General features: G+C 35.2%; 2 protein-coding genes across 3 annotated transcripts in view; one reads left to right on the top strand and one right to left on the bottom strand.

Annotated features, from left to right (window-relative positions):
• Nucleotides 1-401: 401 nt before the first annotated feature.
• On the bottom strand, nt 402-7,809 carry LOC123543096 (uncharacterized). Its single transcript, XM_045329160.2, has 5 exons — nt 7,348-7,809; nt 5,546-5,739; nt 4,065-4,270; nt 3,060-3,249; nt 402-2,846 (listed from the first exon to the last, which is right to left on the bottom strand). Exons 1-5 carry the CDS (start codon nt 7,519-7,521, stop codon nt 2,516-2,518), a joined length of 1,095 nt encoding a protein of 364 aa, XP_045185095.2. The 5' UTR covers nt 7,522-7,809; the 3' UTR covers nt 402-2,515.
• A 9,143-nt stretch (nt 7,810-16,952) lies between these two features.
• LOC123542523 (lysophosphatidic acid phosphatase type 6-like) overlaps nt 16,953-22,153 on the top strand; it is a 45,249-nt gene continuing 40,048 nt past the window's right edge. The window contains exons 1-3 of one of the 2 annotated variants that reach the window (XM_053530870.1): nt 16,953-17,276; nt 18,505-18,642; nt 19,782-19,912. In XM_053530870.1, coding sequence (XP_053386845.1) covers nt 17,040-17,276; nt 18,505-18,642; nt 19,782-19,912 — 506 coding nt within the window. In that variant the 5' untranslated portion in view covers nt 16,953-17,039. The remainder of the gene's footprint in view (nt 17,277-18,504; nt 18,643-19,781; nt 19,913-22,153) is intronic. The other variant, XM_053530869.1, reaches the window with a different exon arrangement.

Below are 22,153 nucleotides of genomic sequence, written 5' to 3' on the forward strand. Positions count from 1 at the left end.
TGTCAACATTTCACCATATTGAAACTAGCTAATTATACTATAGTTTATAGTCGTATCCGTTTACTAGAAGCAGTTCAATTCTACAAATGTTATACTATAGTTACAATAGTAAGCGATCAAACCAGTCCATTGTCTATAGTGATATAATCTCTAAACATTGTAGATTTAAAAGCTATGCTGGACACTTTACAAATTTGATCTCGAAGCATACTTCTTTTCAGTACGAATCAACAATAGCAATTTCACTTTTTAATGAAAAAGAATATAAACTAAGTTCTGTATTTAAAGAATCACTAATACAAAACTCAGGTTTCAAGGCTGGAACTACTGTTTCATTTATTTTTTTTCCGTATAACAAGAGATTTCCCTGATCTCATGAGCCATTCATATATAAGTCATCAGAATATGGAATTTTTATTCATCAATGTAATAATAAGCGTGAACTGAAACTGAAATGATCAAAACTGCGACAGCTCTTGCGCTAAACAAAATAAAGCACGAGCTCTCACTCAAGTTACCAGCAAAGGTAAAAGTACATGTATAAAATCTAAACATGTATATATCTATCACTGCAAAGTACTATAATTCAAAGGAAAACAAGGTATTGTCAAACACTACTAATCACTGTTAAAAAAAGAAGATATTTTACCTGTGGAAAAGGCTTCCTGTAAAACATTGTTTTTATCACTACACTTGATTGAATACGTTATGTCATAATGTTCGTGTGACCTCACTGTTGTCATGAGATTCTTCTTTTGTTTGTTTGTCTTGGATTTTTCAACAGTATTTCAGTTATGGAACGGTGGACAGTTGACCAAACAGTCTTCCTGGATTCTGTACCAGTACAAACATGTTCTCCGCTTAGTAACTGCCAACTTCCCCCCATGAATCGGAGGTGGAGGACGAATGATTTGTGGAGGACGAATGATTTCAGACACTGTCTTTTATCATATCGTCACGGAGAAGGTACGCCTCGCTCAGGGCTCGAACTCACGAATCCGCAGATCTGCGCTTTCACTACCGAGCGAAGCGGGCGGGCGGGCTCGAGATCCTTCTTTAACGTTCTTCAGCTTTTACATTCTTAAGCTATTAAAATTTTCAAACAATTTTCTTTTCGTAAAAAATTAAAAATCGGTATATTTATAAATGACTTTGATTGCCTACATGACGGCACATTTTTGCCAGATTTAACAAGATCTGGAAACAGAATTTTTATGAAATTCATTCACGAAATATTTTTATTATAAAACAATTAAGAATTGAGAAAAATGAAGTACATTTATAGGGGAACATTCAGTTCATACACGCCTTTTTAAGTATAGAGATTATTCTTACGAAACCATACCCGCGTTTTATCTAAGAACGTACTTTTACGTCACATTTTGTTCGTCGGATAGGGGACACAATCAGTGATTAAAAAGAATACTAGAAGGTAAAAGTTCTCAATTTTTTAAAATTTTATTAAACATAATTTATGTTAAATATATAAAATTTTGGCAAAAAAATTTCGAGCCGTTTTCCCGTTAATTTAACGAGTATGCGATTTTTCAATAAAACTAAAATTTTGAGAATGTCGTTTTAGTTCATTTTTTCCATCGTGTTGAAAACAAAAGTGACAACTACTATCCAGCGCCGTAGACCTTTGTATGATAACACACATAAAGATGTAATTCCAGTGCCGTAAATTGAAAAATAAACAAATGAGAGAAAATAAACCGATTTTTTATCGCTTTTTAACGTGGCGCCAAAACAGACGTGCATGGTGACGTCATAGCTAAAAAGTTTCACTAATAACCAAGAAAACAGTTGCACATGCATGCCGGGGATAACTTCTACTTTAATATGATATCAAAATCGTATGCGGGTTGTAAAAAAATTACAAAGTGCTATTCAATCTTAACGCTACGCTTTGGTATATGAAAGTCAGATTACGATCAATGCAAACTACGGTCGGTGCATATTCGCCAGAAATGGTGGATGAAACGGAAGAGTTTTCAAAACGAGGCTGTGAGCAAGTTGCAAAATACTAATTATTTCCTTCTTTATTTCTTATAAATAATTCTATCTACAGACATCATTTTCTGTACTTAAGGGCATTTCAGTGATAGAAAAACCATAAATCAGCCTTAAGATGATGTTTACACACCAAATATCTAAAAACTACTATGTAAACTAAAATACTATGGAATATCAATGAAATTTTACCAAAATCAAAACTCCTGAACAGCCTTAATCAGGGCATTAAAGATATCATTAACCAAAATTAACACAGATATCAATGTTACGAACTGACAAATTGAATATATAATGAGAACTTGTAAAAAATGTTTAACAAAGTATTTTATTGATACCATATTGGCTGACCAATGATAACACAGAACGACATATAAATATTCTATACTTTAAAAACTTATGAGGACTACCCGGTATGACATCACTAAAGTATTAGACTATTTTCCTTAACTGACAGACCACATTTTACCACACTGTTTAGTGATTGGAATACAAATTTCTCTCAACTGTTTGTACACGAACAATGACTAGACGGACAAAAACCTCGCAAACAATTATTGCAGCACCATGTGGCCATACCAGGTACACTCGAGTAGGGAGCCACTGCTATACAGGACAGATTCGACGAACAAGTTAAAATCGTGTGTCCGTTTGACGTTGTTGTTGTTGATGATGATGATGATATGACGGATGATAGCGATGATGTTTGAGAGCTGGTACTTGATGAAGATGATTCTGTGCTTGCTGCTGATGAGGTAGTTAGTAAGCTTGTTGAAGACGTTGTAGCCGGGGTTGTTGAAGCTGTTTTCGGTGCAGATGTAGTTTTTGTCGAACTGAAAGCAAACCAAAAGGAAAATTTGCCATCTGAGCAGTTACAATATTTTCAATTTACAAATGGTCAATGAAATATAAATCAGTCTGAAAAGACTTTTTTGACATTTATGATAAATCTTTGCTCATTTGTGATTAAAATTAATTAAGTATTTCAACTTTATGTGAACCAAAACATGTCAAGTGAACAATAACGTGATACAATAAAGTCTTACTTTGTTGAAAATGACGTGGTCGATTTTACCGATGATGTTAATGCGGTCATAGTAGCTGATTGGCTGGCGGACGAACTCCTTTCTGTTGTGGACTGTACGTCAGAAATTTTAATATCTGCGCAATTGACGAAGTTCTCTTGCCTTCCGCAGCCGATACAGCAACCTTTAGACTCACAACCCCAACTGTTTCCTGTATATGACAAATAAACAACATCCAAATTAGTAACAATTTATGGTGGCAAATTCTGCCGTCACCTTTTAAGGTACGCGAACAGATTCGGGTTAAACACTAGAAAAAAAATCAAGAAACTTAACTAGATAGGCTGATCACTACCGAATCAAATGTAAGCATACACAGGTCACAAGTAGTTCAAATATAAATAGTCCTGTATTTGTTCACCTTCCTGGTGCCCTTTTTGAACAGCATTATTTTTTTTATTTTACTCTACAGTGTTTCAATATGTATTGATATCGTTCTATGGAAATCTGCATTCTCCTATCACATACCGTTGATAAAATTGCGGCGTAAGAATTTTATGTCTTGAAAGGAGACATAGACCAAAGCGAAAAGGAGTAAAGAATAAAGAGAGTTGTATTTAGTTAACACCCCTTTTTCGTTTTCCTTTTCTATAGTAGAAATGAGCCGCACCATGAGAAAACCAACACAGTGCATTTGCGGCCAGCACGGATCCAGACCAGCCTGCGCGGTCAGGATCCATACTGTTCGCTAACGGTTTCTCTAATTGCAATAAGGTTTGAAAGCGAACAGCATGGATCCTGATCAGACTGCACGGATGCGCAGGCTGGTCTGGATCCATGCTGGTCTCAAATGCGCTATGTTGGTTTTCTCATGGTGCGACTCAAATATAGTTCTTCACGGAAATATCAACTAGTTGGGGTGCTCTATACTTTGCCTTTAGTGAGGTCATAGGCAACTGAACGCCTGTTATTTTTCCGTGACTGCATTGATTTTATTTCTTTAAAAAACGGTAAAAGAAACTTTACCAGTATTATACTTCCACTGCAGCACGCATCTTTCACACGTTATAGTGGGAGGCAACTGAAGGTTGATGTTATATACTTCCACTCCAGATCCGACTTTAACATCATCTAAAATTATCCTGGAAGTGTTCGAATTTTCTACCTTAAGTAAAGTCTGGTTCAAACATTCCTGTGTCACCTTAGTGTTTGGTGTCGCCAAAGGACAAAGTCTGGAAAATATAATCAGTTCAATCTGGTAAATACACCAGAGTATAAGACTATTATTATTTGGTGTTGTTTTACTTATTTTATGGCTTACTCATTGCTCAACACATTGTAAGCCCACCAGTTCTGAACAAAGCAGAGCGGGAGTCTTTTAGTCTTGTAATGTAATGGCAGAAAGGTTTTTTAACATTATGATGGCTACATATGTCAAACTTATAGCTTAGCATTGCTATTATTTCTTTGCGGATGTACACCTGACATTTTGGTAGGAAAACAATGAGAGAGAATGTTGTATTTGTTGTAAAGAAAACTCAATTTCTGTATAAGTAGTAATACAAGATCACAGCAGCGTGGTCTTTATGTGATTTTACATCGCGAAATATGGATGGAAAAATCTCTCTAAGAAGATATATGTCCCCTACCTTTAAATTTTTGTTATGTCGATTTAAGGACATATTTTTCGAAATGATTTAAAGAATTTTACTCTGAAATGGACCAAGCTATGTGTGATGTGTCAGTTTGATATAGCGTCTATACGGAATAATATTTAGGTATGTACAAACAGTAAACATACAAAATGGCACGTTATCTGTCGGCTATGAACAGAAAAGTGTGTTATAAATATTTGTATTATATATGATGAATGACTTAAATATCATTTATGAATGAAGATATAGGCTCTATAATGTCCTCTTTCCTTGAAATTTAATGTATTTCTGTTATGTAATACTTTTTTGCTTTTTCAAAGCTGTTCATCGCCTTAACTTCTTGAGTGAATTTTAAATCTGCGTGATTTATATACCGCGAACAGATTCGCATCAAATAAATTAAACTTCATCTAAACCTCGAGATCTGTTCATGTTATATTGACTCCCGCATGTACAGACACCACGTTGTAGTACCCTGAACATTAGAGAATGCAATTTCAACAAGACATTTTTGGCTCTTTAAATATGCATTTTTCTGCTTAGTATGATTTGCTTTTCTTGAGGTTCACTGTTAAATGAAAAGAACTTATTGGATGGGAAAGGTTTACTGTATGGCTTCTTGAGCCTCTGAGAGCTACATGTTAAACATCTCAAATTAGATCATTTGTTTTGTCACTTATGCTTGATGTCATTAATGTTATTTGCACTTTTTCAAAATTTTTAGTTAACTGTGAATTTAAATCATTGTGTTGTATTAATAGAAACAAATCTATGATAGTAAACTTTGTAATAATTCTTATCTCTATATCTTTTTATAAGGACTCAAACCAGTGATTGGTATGTGTATTATACCTAAATTCGAACCAGCCCCTATGATAAGCAGTGATGTCAACCTTTGTGTTTAAAACGTCCCCTTTGACGTAACTTCCGGTGATGACGCCATTTTTGACGTATGTGCCATTTATATCTTCATTCGGTTTAACTGCGGCGTTAAAAGGATCCCCACACACACCGCAGCGACCATTATTTTCAGAGTTCCATTGTACCTGAAAAGGAAACAAGTTTCTGTTGCTTTGTATGTCCTACGTAGCTATAACTTGAAAATGTCGATCAGATATGCAACAGAATATATAGAATCTATACATTTTATTTCTGTAAGTAGATCTACAAACAGTTTTTCTCAGAATATGTAGTTCTGGTTACCTTTACCTTTAACAGATTTGACTTTGTGAAGACAGCGCAATTAGTGTTCGATTAATCATTTTTAAAAAAATATATTTATCGTAATTTACTTTAACACAATGATTAAAGCAGATGAAATAAGTAAGAACGAGAAAACTATGTCGAATTTATTTTGATATTTTATCAGTGTCATATCCTACTGTTATACTGATCTTTGACCTGTTCAATTATATGCAAGATGGTATCTCGTGCAAAACGCCCGCAGTTAGTGGTCACTGATATATATATATAGTACCTTTAGCATAGTTTCTCGAGATAATAACTTAATTTCATTTTATATACAAATGAAGGTGAATTACTCTGGTACATGTCTGCATGAATGCACCGATTGACATATATTTAGCAAAGTTTTGTCAAATCTTTCCATGAGATCCAAAAACAATAAAATATTATCTTAAAAAATGTTGAAGACACTTCTTTTTCTGTTTTGTTTAAAAACTTCTTTACTTGTCATAAACTCCGAAAAAACCATATTCTGATATTTGAGCCGTGCCATGAGAAAACCAACATAGTGGGTTTGCGACCAGCATGGAACCAGACCAGACTGCGCATCCGCGCAGTCTGGTCAGGCTCCATGCTGTTCGCTTTTAAAGCCTATTGGAACTGGAGAAACTGTTAGCGAACAGCATGGATCCTGACCAGACTGCGCGGATGCGCAGGCTGATCTGGATCCATGCTGGTCGCATACCCACTATGTTGGTTTTCCCATGGCATGGCTCATTTATTGTTACAAACTTACCTTTACTGTATTGCCCTCAGACTACTAGCTTAAAAGATAACGCAGCAGAAAAACGAACGCATCTCGTTCAAAGCCATCAAATTATGCATTTTGAAAATAATGTTTTATTTTTGGTACTTTTTAATAATCATAAAGAATTGATCTGTAAATTTTTTGTTCTTCTACTTATATATACTTTTGAAGAAAATGAAATACAGTTATGAAAATTTTCTCGGGATCACACTAAAATTTGTCTTTCGCCGAAATGAATTACTTATGAACTAAGTTAGAGACGGTCTGTAATTTTATGTGTAAATTTAAATGAAAACCATAAAATTGTCAACTTTCAGTTCCCCGAAAGCTGAATTATAGTTATTTCATTTTGTACGATTAACTGTCCCCAGGAAAAATAACTTTTCTATGCTTAAAAAAACCCACATATTGTTGAAACTTTTTGCTTTGTTTTGTCATGTTGTTACCATGTTGTAACCTGACTGAAAATAAAAGTATTTGTTGTTGTTGTTGTTGTAAAATTTTTGTTCTTCTGCTGAACTTATATATACTTTTGGAGAAAATGAAATACAGTTATGAAAAGTTTCTCGGCATCACGCTAAAATTTGTCTTTCGCCGACAAAATGGAGTCAAAAAGTTTTATTGTTCTTTTTAAACAATTTAAACAAATCAGTGAACTTACCCCAGCCCCTCCACAGAACAGCTCATTGTCGTTGTAGTTTATGGGGTTATCATATCCGAATCTCCACGCAGACGACCTCTGTGCCGGCTGAATCAAGCGTCCATGTGATGTCACGTGACCTGTCTGGGACAAAAGCGCCGCGATTCCAATCCAAACAGCTCGCAAAGAAAACATTTTTTTGTTTTATCTTTTTTCTATGTTTTTATTTATTTCTTCTTAATTTTCGTTTTACCCAGAGAGTTGTAGGTTTTAAACCGTATACGAATTGTATTCGATATTATTCTGTTGACTGTATTCTTTGATCTACAGAGTTAATCTAATTTTACGGCGATTGCCCCAGCCATTTTATACGCGACTTACACTGTCTGTACTCCATAATACTTGTTGACGAACCCAAAAAGTTAGTCAATACCCGGATAATAAAAAAGATAAAATTGTACGTCAGATGCTTTAAAGATAGATTATAAATATCAGAGTATTGTCGTAAAGACCAGTCATTGGTAGATAAATATTTAGGTTCAGTGACATAATATAGGTGGGTCTTAAGAGCACACCAAATTTGACAAATACACACTGTGGCAATAAATAACTTTACAGTATAGATCTACAAAAAAAAAGCGTGATTTAGAATCTCCAAAACCATTGTCTAAGATTTAAATTATAATATTATGATTATAATGTCGAACTAGAAGATCATAAAAAATCAACTTATAGGAATGAAAGCACAGTACATTTTCAGTATACATAGACACCTGAGCCAACTTGACAACAGTTTTTAAGTTGAATATAGACCTCGTTAATATATTGGAAAAGAACTAATTTTTTTTTTCATGTGTTTACAAAAAAAAAACTGCTTGCTTTACAAGTGAGTATCTTTCAGTATTATTCATCAACATTGAAAACTTGATATAGTATTTGGATTGGTAACAAAATCTTTCGAAATGTATTTTTTCTTACTATCTTCGAATAGTAAAGATTGTTCAGTGTTTCGTCATCAGTTGCCGTATGTCATCACCTTTTGCGACAATGCAAGCAAATGTTTGTCGATGTTATGTAGGGCCTACAGTTGTAGAGCATGGCCAGATCTATATGTTCTATGCATTTGATTTCCCAAAAGTAAACGTAACGATTTATCTAACAATTTTTCATTTCGCACACTGCTATTTGGGCAAGAAAAATAATTACAAAGGCAGTTTGCAAAAAAAAAAAAAAAAGAACAAAAACAAACAAACATAACATAAAAATAAATAAACAAATAAATAAATATTTGTTCGGGTGTGACAAGTGGTATATTTTCGCACTAATAATTCGTAAATCATAAAGGAGATGCCACTTCAAAAGAGTCAAGTGCGCGTGCGTAAACACTATTCGCGTTCTAATCTGTATCTTGAAGATGTACTGTCAATTTCAAGTGTTTCCGATTAAATTCCTAAGTTATAGTTACGCATTATTATGACGTCAGGAGGAAGTCCAGTTCGCACTTTAATTAAAAGCTGTGCACTTAATAGTCTCATAATTTTAGTAATTAGATATCAACAAGAGGGTCATGATGACCCTGGATCGCTTACCTGAGTTATATGAGCTACATAGACAGGTGTAAGAGATCAGTTAAGAAAATCAAACTATAAGTAAACATTGAAATCTTTTTCCAGTTGTGTGAACATGTTTCAAATGTAAAATATTTACGCTCTGTGAATCTCGGTTTAAGAGAAGAACATTTTTCCCCTATAGAACTCTATGTAAATTCAAGGGTTTCAGAGAAAATTTTTGAAATTTACAATACAGTCATATAGAGAAAATATGCCATGTTTTTTTACCGAAATAAAATAGCTTAAGCAGATTTGGTAGGTAGTGACCTAGAGAGCATTTCTACAAAATAGTTTTGAAATTCGGCTAAAAGTTTCTGAGAAGAAGCTTTTTTAAGAGTTTCCTTTCGGTTGCCATGACCACCACAGTTCTCAATGAATTCCAATTCTTTGTGCAATTTCGAAAGGGGGTCACCCAAGGATAATTTCTGTAAAGTTTGGTGTAAATCTGCCCAATTGTTTTGAAGAAGAAGATTTTTGAAATTTACAATATAGCCATTGAGGGATAATAAGCCCGGACCCTGGCGGCCATGTTTATTTTACCGAAATTGGGCGGCTTAAGCGATTTTGATAGAGGGTCACCTAGAGATCATTTCTACAAAATAATTTTGAAATCCGGCTAACAGTTTCTGAGAAGAAGATTTTTACAGATTTTCCTTTTGGTTGCCATGGCAACCACCGTTCTCAATGTATTCATTTCTTTGGGTAATTTTGAAAGGAGGCCACCAAAGGATCATTCCTGTGAAGTTTGGTGTAAATCTGTCCAGCAGTTTTGAAGAAGAAGAATTTTTTTTAGAAATTGCAGACGGACGGACGATGGACATCAAGCGGTCACCAAAGCTAATATCAATTTTCAGGTATTCAACACGACTTTATACTGTATTGCATATGTTCGATTTATTCAGCTTGCTAGTAAATACATGTACATTATATTTGAAATTACAGTAGCATTAGCGATGTCCTTATATGTAAAGAGCTGTTAGTGAAGTTAATGGCTTAGATAATAATAGCAAATATTTGAAATGAAATAGAAAGTATAGATAATAATTAGAAAAGAATGAACTCTGCATAAATATTTCTGGAGAAATATGGGTCTACTTTTCTCGAACCTTTTGTCCATATCATAAAAGCAAAGGTTTTGAAATACTTATGTCTCTGCATGAACGAATTCGGGGTTTTAATGAACCCGAATATTATATTGTGTAGCTCTTTGAAAGAAATTACTGTAGTAATCAAACCTTAAAAAACAAGAAATCAGATGCTGGATAATGTGGTTCTAAATGTGAGCTGGACATATATGACACCCTCTATTTTTAAATGTGTGGTTATTTTTTAAACTTGATACTCACATCACTCATGGAAGTGTGGTTATATCAAGCCAAACTAGTATAACAAGGCGGTGATCCAAACAAACCATTTTATCAAATAAGCATAAAAGAGATGCCTTGTTTGAATAAGCTGTCAATAGTGTCTCAATAGTGTCTCCACCCTTACCCTGCTAAATTTCTGTAATATAGTTTGAAGGGGTGTTTACTGAAAATGTACTAACTGAATAGCGAACAGTGCAGGCTGATCATGGTCTACACTGGTTGCAAAGGCAGAATCAATCGTGTCCATCATAGTTAGGGTTAAATAACGGTCTCCAAAAACACATTGATTCCAACAAAATTGTTTAAACAAACCAAAACTGCTATAAAAAGATCTGTGTAAAAAAAACTGAAGAGAAAAACGTCAGTCGTGTATGGCTAGAAAATGGTTATAAAAGACCTATTATCACCCTAAATCAGATGTGAGGAGAACTGACATGCAACTCCCTCATAGACGTACAATTTAAAAAAAATAAAAAACATTGAAGGATAAAACAAAGGCAATAGACATTTAAGAACGAACACAAGAAGCATAATAGGCTGTTTAAATGATACAAGAAGTTGTGACGGGAACGTAGGCAAGCACATTGAAAGCAATAGATAAAAAGAACATTAATCAACCAAATAATAATGATTTATTGCATTAGCATAGAGCACACAAAAACAAATCAGCAAATAAATGAGAAAAATGCCAGGAAAATAATGCACAAAAAAATAAAGAAGGTCACAACGACAAAAATCTACACTGAAATACCGGTATTGGCAGCAACCCTAGCTTGTGCTGTGTCTCTCCTTATGAACATGCAACACACTTACAATCAGTTCCCGTCCACGAGGACACCAACTGCTTGAACTGATTGAAGTTTGCCGCAGTTCTGTAATAGCGTCTGGTAAAGAGTTCCACAGCACCGGGGGATGGTAGAGGGGGGTGGGGGTGCAGCATACCTTAAGCAATTCTTACCATAGGTTGTTGTTTTTACTCTTGGAACCTGCAAAATATTTGAATATCTGAAGTTGAAAGATGAATTCCTTTTTATAACAAGACCTGGAAGTACAACTGGATAAATTTCATTTAGGATTCTATATGTTTCCATCACCATTATTCTCATTCTTCTAATATGTAAAGTTGGTAAATTTATTTTTGTTACGAGATCTTTATAACAGGAATAGTAGTCATTGTATACAAATCTTAATGCCCTTTCTTGCAGTTATTTCATTTTTTTAGTATTGTATTCTGAGTAAAAATGCCATGCCATTGTACAGAAATTAAAGTTCGAAAGTATAAAAGTATGAAATATTGTAAATTTTTTAAGCTTATTCAAGTTATTTCCAAGTCTTTGAAGAATATTTAATTGCCTACTTGCTTTTTTGCAAATATTGCCAATATGGAAGTTAAGGTTTAGCTTAAAGTCAATATCAATACCTAACAATTTAACTGTTTCTTCACAAGTAATGCTACTCGAACCAATTTTAAAGACCGATTTTTTTGCAAAAGTTTTTTTTTTCACCAACTGCTATTGATTGAATTTCATCAGGATTTGCTTGCATCTTATTAAAATTAGCCCAATCTATGAGGATATTACTTTCACTTTGTGAAGTATCGATTAAATTGTCCAAATGTGGTGAATGAAAAGATAGGGTATTATCGTCTGCATAGTTATATAATGTGCTTTTATCTATAAAGTAGAAAATATCATTTACAAAAATGTTAAATAGCAAAGGTCCTAATATAGAGCCCTGGGGCACCCCCTTATTTATTTTTGCCCATGAACTGACAATGTTTCCAATTTTAATTTGTTATTTTCTGTTACTAAGATAAGACTGTAGGAGAGTGTAGGCAGACCCTGACAACCCATATGCCGCTAACTTTGAAAAAAGTATATCATGTGAAAGGCAGTCAAAGGCTTTAGATAAATCCATTGATATGGCCGCTACATGGTCATTGTTGTCAAGAGCCTGCCTCCAGTCCTCTAACAGTCTAAGAAGAATTGTCTGGCAACCATGACATTTTCTAAATACACACAGAAAGTTATCAAACATGTTTTCAAAATATGCAGTAAGTTGTTCTGCTAGCACTTTTTCAAAGATTTTGGATGGTACTGGTAAAATACTAACAGGTCTATAATTTGATTTTGTTAAAGCATCGCCTTTCTTAAATAGCGGGTAACTTATTGCTTAAGCCTAACAGGAAATATGCCGGTTGTTATTGAGTAATTTATTAAATATGTAATGGGTTTCAAGAGAGAATGCTTGCAATACTTCATTAGTTTGACTGAAATTCTATCAGCACCTGTAGCCTTTTTACTATTAAACTTTACTATTATTTTTTGACACTGTATTTTGGCTAGTATACATAAATTCAAAATTATTTTACTGGAATTGTTTAACTTTATTATTTTCCAAACTGGGGTGATTTTACTTAAATAAATGCACTCAAATTCTAAGCCCTCGCAGATGTACATCCTCTTTGTTGTGTATTAAAGTCGTTAAAACACGATTTTTTATAAACTATTTCTTCATTCATGCACTGTTTACTTCCAAGAACAATTCGTCTGTGGAATACCCGCCCAAGTAATCTACAGTGCAACCCCAGCCTTGGTCTATTTATTGAAAGACAGGCTACTGTATCACTTATTTAAGGTCTTTATTTTGTTTAACCATAACACTGTAGTCTTATTATTATTTTCACCTTTATGATTCGTGAGATCTTTCCCACTTTCACAACTCGTCTACATCTACAGGTTACTCCCCAACAATCAACAAAGATTATGACTGGGAGGTGCTAGTCAGGGAAAGTTGTTAGTCTAAAATAAAATAGTTAAGTGCATTGGTTAAAAGATAATAAGATAAAAGGAGAGTGCAAAGTTAGAATTAAAATGGAGATAGTGCACTAGAGATTGACCGTCGCCAGCCTCTCTGTAAAGATATTGAGGCTGGGACTAGCTTGGATGTGACCTGGGAGAGTATTCCAATAGCGGATAGCTCTAGGAAAGAAAGAGTTGAGATGGTACTGTGTTCAAGACTGGGGTATGAGGAAATTCAGGTTTCTAGTGTGGGTCAGGTGATCATGATCGACAAAAACTAACTGGTGTTGTATTTTGTAGAGGAATGTTACTGAGTTATGGACCCTTCTTTGGTATAATGTTTTCCAATATAGTTCTTCTAACACCTGAGTAACACTGCTCGTGAAGTCATAATTGTTACAGACGTACCTGGCCGCAGCTCTCTGTACACTTTCTACCTTATTGGCAAGATGTTTCTGCCAGGGGTGCCAAACAATTGAACAATATTCCAGCTGGGGTCTAACGTAAGTAGTGTAGGCAGCCTCCTTAACCTTTTTGTTTGTTGTTTTGATGTTACGTTTAATAAATCTAAGTGACTTGTTTGCTTTGGATGTGATGTTATCTATATGCTGTGACCAGTTTAAATCTTTTGAAATGGTAACCCCAAGGTATTTTGCCGAGTCAGTTGCTTTGAGTACTGTGCTGTGCTAGGTATAAGGGAATATTAATGGTTGTTTTTACCTAGTAATTCGAAGGACCTCACACTTGTCAGGATTAAACTCCATAGCCCAGTCTCGTTCCAAGTCTTCTAGTTTGTAAAGGTCATTTTGTAGGGTATTTGCGTCGGTCTGTGTGCTGATTGTTAAGTAAACTATAGTATCATCAGCAAATAGGCGGGCCTTACTCTTGATGGATTCAGGAAGATCATTAATGTATGTTAAGAAGAGACAAGGACCAATAACCGAGTCCTGTGGGACACCTGATAGTACTGGGAGTTCCTCAGATAAGTGACCATCAACCGCTACTCTTTGAGAGCGGTTGTGTAGAAATGACCTAATCCAATTGACATTTTCTGAGTTAACACCATATCTGTGAAGTTTATGGATAAGCTTATGGTGGTCTACTTTGTCGAAGGCTTTTGAAAAATCCATGACTATCACGTCTGTTTGTTGACCTTTTTCTAAGCTATCAAATACTTCTTGTGTAAAGCTGACTAGTTGTGTCTCACAGCTGCGTTTTGACCTAAATCCATGTTGGAATGGACTAAGAATGTTATTGCTATCAAAGTAGTTCATCAAGCTGGAGACTATTATATGTTCCATGAGTTTGGAAGCAATACAGGTCTGTGAAATAGGCCTGTAATTGCTGGGCTTTGACTTTGGGCCTTTCTTATTGTCAGGATACTGATTATATGACCCAGGGAAGTGCCTACGCCTTTAGTATCTTGAACAATGGTTTGTGTCCAATCGCTAAGGTGACTATGTCTTAGACTAGCTGACAAACGAAATAGAATGTCCTTTGTTAAAACGTATAGCTCGTGAGACCAAATATCTCATATATAGAATTTTCCTCTGGCTACCTGCCTAAATGATTCGTGTACCAATGATTCGCAAATGATTTCTATTATGAGCTAGACAATTTCAGGGATCAGGCAAATCACTAAATGTTTCAAACTAACAATCTTCAATTAAAAATGATTAGCTCAAACTCCTGGAGTTTGGAGACTCTATACTTGACTGGTCTTTTTGTTGAAGTTCCCGTCAGACAATGTCTTTGAATCAACAACATACGAGTCCTATCGCATAGATGCTCGGCCTCTGTCCTCTCAAACTCTATATGATTGCCCTGACACCTGGATGCTCAGCGCCTATATGCTATCATATGTATCATTCAACTACCATATAAGTATATCCCGATGCCTTGGCTGTACTTTGCCAGTAATGCTGAACCGTCTATAAGCTGGAACTCTCTTACTATCTCAGTAGATTACCAAACTCTGGGTCTCTGTCTCAGCTTCCCGATGCTCAGCCTATATATGCTATCGTATATAGCATTCAACTACCATTAAGGTAAAACTTCTATGCGCTGGCCCTATAGCTCGAAACCTGGTTGAAATTCTGTAACTCTTCTTTAGTCTACGAACTTCCAAAGTCTTCTTTTTAATAATTATCCGCCCCGACAGGGTAACTGCAATAGTCTCCTTATCAAGGTACTGGGATAAATTACTAGCTGAATCCTTGATGTTTCTTCTTCCACCGCTGGATACCGAATGAGCTCTCTGTCATCCATTTACCTATTTATACCCCAGCAGACGTGCTATTTTTAGAACTTGTTTCTGACTGGTCCAAATTTTAATATAACGTTTTTACAACGAGTACTTGCTCTATCAAATATCTGGTTCCCTTTAACTTTTGTATATGACATAAAGTGCGAAGCTGGGACCCAGGCATCCATATAATGAACCCAAATCAGCCATAAATGACCCAAATTCTATTATTAACAGCAATTCAACAATGATTATAGCAATGACTAGTCTGTTACATTGATCTGTCTTATCGGATACAGAGTCAGTTACAAGCCGATTGAAAACGTACAGATTTCTGTACGAATACCATAATCCACCGCGCGAATGCTAATCTAAAAATAGCCAAGCTTTCCCAAAGAGAAATGTGTAGCTCAGGCCATGTAGGTTAAACCTTGGTATTTAATGCATATAGTACATGTACATTGTCTTATTAATCCTGAAAGGATTGTTCAATCACCTAACATAACAAGTTAAACCTACAACTATGAAGGTTTAGACAATACACAACTGATAAGCGCTTCCAGTCAGCTATATTTTCCATGTTGTAGAATAGGTACAGAAATCTAGATCTACTGGTAACGTACTGTAAATCATTCTCTTTCTACGCAGGTATCTATAGTATTGATAATGGAATTGTAATAAGGTATAACTAATTGAAATATTCTGCAAAACTTCATAAATTAATGACTTTCCATATCCAGTGGGTCAAATTACTAATGTATCTCCATCATTTGTTTTTTCTAACACATTCAACTTTTTGGCTTTAAGGATAGTGAATGGTGTGTTACTTTCTTTATTTTTATTTATTTATTTTTTTGTTTACAGAAATATCTAATGTTTTTGTAAATTCCATCTTGCAGCTGACACAAAAAAGATCTAAAATAAAAGGGAGCTCTGCGTGACGTTTACATCGATATATACACTCAGCCAATCAGCGATTGCTATCTTTCACTAATTTTATACCTGGCGCGTCATAGTTCTTGGGTTGTTACAGTCGTTAATATGTAATATCTAACGCGTGGAAGAGTCTAAGCAATGACAACCTGAAAAGGGAGTCAAGCACTATCTGTGCTTATGTGTTACGCTATCAATATATTAGATATACAAATTATTCTGACACTTATAGACAGGGGCTATTGTTGCCTTTTTCCAATCCTGAGGGACAATACCAGTGCGAAGAGAAAAATTGAAAAATTCACAGAGGATGGGAGCAATTTCAGAGTGCAATTCTTTGAGGACTCTTGGTGAAATTTTATCAGGGCCATTTGCTTTATTTGGCGAGAGAGCACATAGTAACTTATCTATACCTTCAACAGTAATAGCAACTGGGGGCATGTGACCTCTGTTCACGTCACTATAGCTCCTTCACCATACAACAGCTACAGAATAATGTTGATGTAAATCTGGGTATTTTACCAATGACTACTATGAAAATAACATATAATGCAAATATTCAAAACTCAGTGAAAAGTCCATTTTTGTCCGGTAGCTGCAAATATATTTAGTGGTTTTATACCTAAACTGTTTAAGTTAATCACAATCTGAGATTTTCTCAGACACCGATTCTACAACCGGTGTTACCTCGTCTCGATTATCCTTATTGCGTCAAATGCTAAGAAAATTGCAAAATTGTCTTTCATAGCCCAAAAATATGTTTAACCGTAAAGTTGTGGGTGTTTCTGTGGGTTTTAGTAGTTGTTTAGCAGCAGGCGTAGGTCTCAATTTCTTTAAAAAGAACTCAAAACTGGACAATAACGAAAAAGGCACCCAGAAAACTGAAGCAGAAAAGCGCAAAATTTTGCTGGATGGGTATGAACTGAAACAAGTTCAGGTCATAATCAGGCATGGAGCAAGAACCCCTATTCACACTATGCTTAATACAGAGCAGGTAAATTTGTAATAATGTCTTGACTGACTAAGGTTCTTGTCAAGTCTTTTGAAATTACACCCCCCCCCCCGATTAACTTTTGATTTAGATTTTTTTTACAGTTACACCACATATACCTTTGTTTATCATATACAATATACCAAACTATTCAAAATAAGTAGAAGAAACTTTCAAGATGAGTTATATCTTATTGAACAGCACATTTTGTCCTATATTACGTGTACTTTGACTGTTCATGTTCAGTTTTGAAGAAGATATCAAGCTTCTTTTTAAAAAGTTTTTCGTCATTACTTTCATGATTATTGTGTGTCAAACATATCTCCCCAGGTACTCTGGGAGTTTAAAGTGTTACAAACAATGTACATTTTAAAAAAAATACAAAAGTTGCAAAATGAAAGTGAAAGTAGAGCTGTCAAAATGACCAAAAACTGCAAGTTTAATAATGAGACTATAACGTCTTCCGTGCACAGCCCATCTACCACAACCACTTACCATTCAAAACAATGCGGAAAGTTTTTCTCATATATGTAATTTTTTTTCATATGTGTAATAACCAGTGCACCAAATAACGTTAACTTTGGAGGCTTCAGATACATATTTCAACCCAATTTTTCACACTATAATTTATAAAATACATGTCTGGAAAGCTCATTCCATATACAATCATCATGATCATTATACTTTATATATCAATTACCAGGATATACATATTACCATGAAAGTCCTGTTTTGACACTTAACATGATAATTGCTTTACTTTTTTTTTCTCTCATTATGTTAATTAATGTGCAGATATTAAAGGAAAGATTTTTTTTTTGAATATTTTTACTGCAGTTATGGCTTTTGATAGACTAGTTTTTACTATACAGAGGATGGCACAGTATGTGGAAGCGTCCCTGTCATATGGACAATTTAGTTCTTATATAAATGTGAAGCTGCTAAGGGAGAATAACTGAAATTTTGAAAAGCAGTATGACTAAGTGATATATGAGCCGCGCCATGAGAAAACCAACATAGTGGGTTTGCGATCAGCATGGATCCAGACCAGCCTGTGCATCCGCGCAGTCTGGTCAGGATCCATGCTGTTCGCTTTCAAAGCATATTGCAATTATAGAAACCGTTAGCGAACAGCATGGATCCTGACCAGACTGCGCAGATGCGCAGGCTGGTCGCAAACCCATTATGTTGGTTTTTTCATGACATGGCTCATATGTCTGTTGTTTTCTAGGTTGACTACAGTAATCAGATGTTTATAGGCGACCTACCATACACAGTATACAAATACCAGGCTGTGAATTTAGATGGTGGCCCGAGACCTATCTCTACATACGATGCACATTACAGCAAACCAGAAAGGTTATTGAAGGTAACTGTGTTGATTTAGATAAATACATTTGGAAAGCACATTCTATTAAAACAGAAAAGCCATTAAAGATAATGTGCTGCTTTGTTTTATATAGTGTATAATTTATTCACATTGCTTTATAACTGAAAGACTCTGAAAGCAGGCTGTCTAGCATCCCTAAAATTCCTACTTTCTCCTATTTTTTTTCAATTTGGCTAAAGTTCCTATTTTTTTTTTTAAAAATCAAAGGAAATTCCTAAAAAGGCCCTATTTTTTCACAAAGATTCCTAATTTTTTAACTTTTTTGCAATGATCAAAAAGAGAAAATGTTTTAAATGTTGTTTAAAAGTTCTTCTAATTCAGAAAAAAACAATTTAGCACAGTTCAAAACAGTGGAAAGCTAGGAGACGTCTTTTCTGTAAATAAAGCACTATTTCTGAGTTACTTTTATGTCAATCACATAAAGGTAAGCACATTACATGGTCTTTAAGGTCCGTATTTTGATTTGAAAATTCCTAAATTTAGCCCTAAAATTTCCTTAAAATTGTACCAAATTCGTAATTTTAGCCCTATTTTTTTGTACAAATTGCCCTAAAATTAGCCCTAATTTTTTGTCGGGGTATGCTAGACAGCCTGTGAAAGGTAGAAAATACGATTGCCAGAAACTGGCATAGTACTTAGTTTTATCCATTTTGAGCAAAAGGAAACTGTGGATATGTATGGCTACCATGGTCTCAGAGGAGCAGTTACTGTAGAGGGCCACCATGGCCTCAGGTGAACATTAAAGGCCAACATGGCCTCATATTAACAGGAAAGGACCATCATGGCCTCAGATGACCTCATGGTTAAGATGAGCAGTAAATGGTTGTCATGTTCTCAGAGGAAAGATAAATGGCCATTGTGGCATTATCTTAGGGGAGTGATAAATGGCCATCATGGCATTATCTTAGGGGAGTGATAAATGGCCATCATGGCATTATCTTGTTCTTAAGGGAGTGATAAACGGCCATCATGGCATTATCTTGTTTTCAGTAGAGTGATAAATGGCTATCATGGCATTATCTGTCCTCAGGGGAGTGATAAATGGCCATCATGGCATTATCTTATTCTCAGAGGAGTGATAAATGGCCATCATGGTATTATCTTGTTCTCTGTTGCAGGGTGGAGCAAAACGAGGATGGCTCACAAAACTCGGACAAGATCAAATGTATCAAATTGGTCGGTTGCTACGGAAACAATACATACAGGAAGCTAAGATGATAGACAGTGAATTTAATCCAACCCAAATATAGTAGGTTACTTATGTTTTATTCTTTGGTCCAAACTTTGGGAGACAGATAATTGTAATTTATTCATAACTCAAGTCTTTAACAGAAAATATTCCTCATAAACTTACTTGTTCAACAGTTCTTTTTTGTGAAGAAATCTAAAAGTATCTAATCAGTTAAAGGACAAGGGTAGAGAGGGAATTTCTCCTAGATTGCTAAGATGAGGCATGTAATTAATATTAACCCCCCAAGTCAATAAAATGGACATTAACACTCAGCAGTGGGGCTATAAATTACAACAGTGGTCAATTCTGGACAATGTGTGCAATGATAAGAAGGAATGTGTAAAACAAAAAACTACACATGTATATGGCAACAGCACCGACTCTTTTTAAGTCCACAGTTTTGATGGCTTAGTTTTCTATTTCTAGTCTCAATATTTCAATGTTGCATAATTTTATTAATGTATAAAATGCAGTGAGATACATTTTTCTATCAAAAATGTGTGCTCAGCTCAGCTATGTTCACAATGTAACTGTATACAACAAAAGCATTGATTTGTTTTTATTATTAATGAAAATCACACGGCTCTTTTTCAACAAGTTCAGTGTCTGATTTCCTGAATTATTCCTTTGAATTTACATGTTTGTGGAGGTAAATATCATTTACTACACTTAGCTGAGAGTTATTCCTTGCACTGAAAGCAGTCTTCTCATCTTTAGATGGACAACTGCTACACACTTGGTCATTGTATGGTCAACAGACTTTTATTTACCAAACTTCACATAAGAGTTATGTTTTGCACTGAAAAGTAGTCTCATTTTTATCAGTCATCCATGAAAGTCATTGTGAGTTAAGGTATGTTTTTCTGCATTACTGTCATAGTCATTCTGGATTTATTCTGAATTAATGTCACTATCATTGTAGTTACTTGATTTAAAGTCATTCTGAATAAAGGTCACAGTTATTCTGACTTGTGATCGCAGTCATTTTGACCTAAGGGCATAGGCATTCTGAACTTAATTCTAAGTCATTCTGAATAAAGGTCACAGTTATTTTGACTTGTGATCGCAGTCATTTTGACCTAAGGGCATAGGCATTCTGAAATTGATTCAAAGACATTCTGAATAAAGGTCACAGTTATTCTGACTTGTGATCGCAGTCATTTTGACTTAACGGCATAGGCATTCTGAACTTGATTCAAAGTCATTCTGAATAAAGGTCACAGTTATTCTGACTTGTGATCACAGTCATTTGACTTAAGGGCATAGGCATTCCGAACTTGATTCAAAGACATTCTGAATAAAGGTCACAGTTATTCTGACTTGCGATCGCAGTCATTTTGACCTAAGGGCATAGGCATTCCGAACTTGATTCAAAGTCATTCTGAATAAAGGTCACAGTTATTCTGACTTGCGATCGCAGTCATTTTGACCTAAGGGCATAGGCATTCCGAACTTGATTCAAAGTCATTCTGAATAAAGGTCACAGTTATTCTGACTTGTGATCGCAGTCATTTTGACTTAACGGCATAGGCATTCCGAACTTGATTCAAAGTCATTCTGAATAAAGGTCACAGTTATTCTGACTTGTGATCGCAGTGACATTCTGAATAAAGGTCACAGTTATTCTGACTTGCGATCGCAGTCATTTTGACCTAAGGGCATAGGCATTCCGAACTTGATTCAAAGACATTCTGAATAAAGGTCACAGTTATTCTGACTTGCGATCGCAGTCATTTTGACCTAACGGCATAGGCATTCCGAACTTGATTCAAAGACATTCTGAATAAAGGTCACAGTTATTCTGACTTGTGATCGCAGTCATTTTGACCTAAGGGCATAGGCATTCCGAACTTGATTCAAAGACATTCTGAATAAAGGTCACAGTTATTCTGACTTGCGATCGCAGTCATTTTGACCTAAGGGCATAGGCATTCCGAACTTGATTCAAAGACATTCTGAGTAAAGGTCACAGTTATTCTGACTTGCGATCGCAGTCATTTTGGCTTAAGGGCATAGGCATTCTGAACTTGATTCAAAGACATTCTGAATAAAGGTCACAGTTATTCTGACTTGTGATCGCAGTCATTTTGACTTAAGGGCATAGGCATTCTGAACTTGATTCAAAGTCATTCTGAATAAAGGTCAAAGTTATTCTGACTTGTGATCGCTGTCATTTTGACTTAAGGCGTAGGCATTCTGAACTTGATTCAAAGTCATTCTGAATAAAGGTCACAGTTATTCTGACTTTAGATTGCTGTC

Source organism: Mercenaria mercenaria, chromosome 19 (assembly GCF_021730395.1).
Source record: "Mercenaria mercenaria strain notata chromosome 19, MADL_Memer_1, whole genome shotgun sequence".
Taxonomy (NCBI): domain Eukaryota; kingdom Metazoa; phylum Mollusca; class Bivalvia; order Venerida; family Veneridae; genus Mercenaria; species Mercenaria mercenaria.

Bases quoted from the DNA above. Each gene is read 5' to 3' on its own strand.
- LOC123543096 (XM_045329160.2), bottom strand. From the start codon at position 7,521: ATGTTTTCTTTGCGAGCTGTTTGGATTGGAATCGCGGCGCTTTTGTCC. The intron at 5,740-7,347 runs GTAAGTTCACTG...TTTCCTTTTCAG, and splicing joins TGTTCTGTGGAGGGGCTGGG to GTACAATGGAACTCTGAAAA. The intron at 2,847-3,059 runs GTAAGACTTTAT...GTTTGCTTTCAG, and splicing joins ACCACGTCATTTTCAACAAA to TTCGACAAAAACTACATCTG.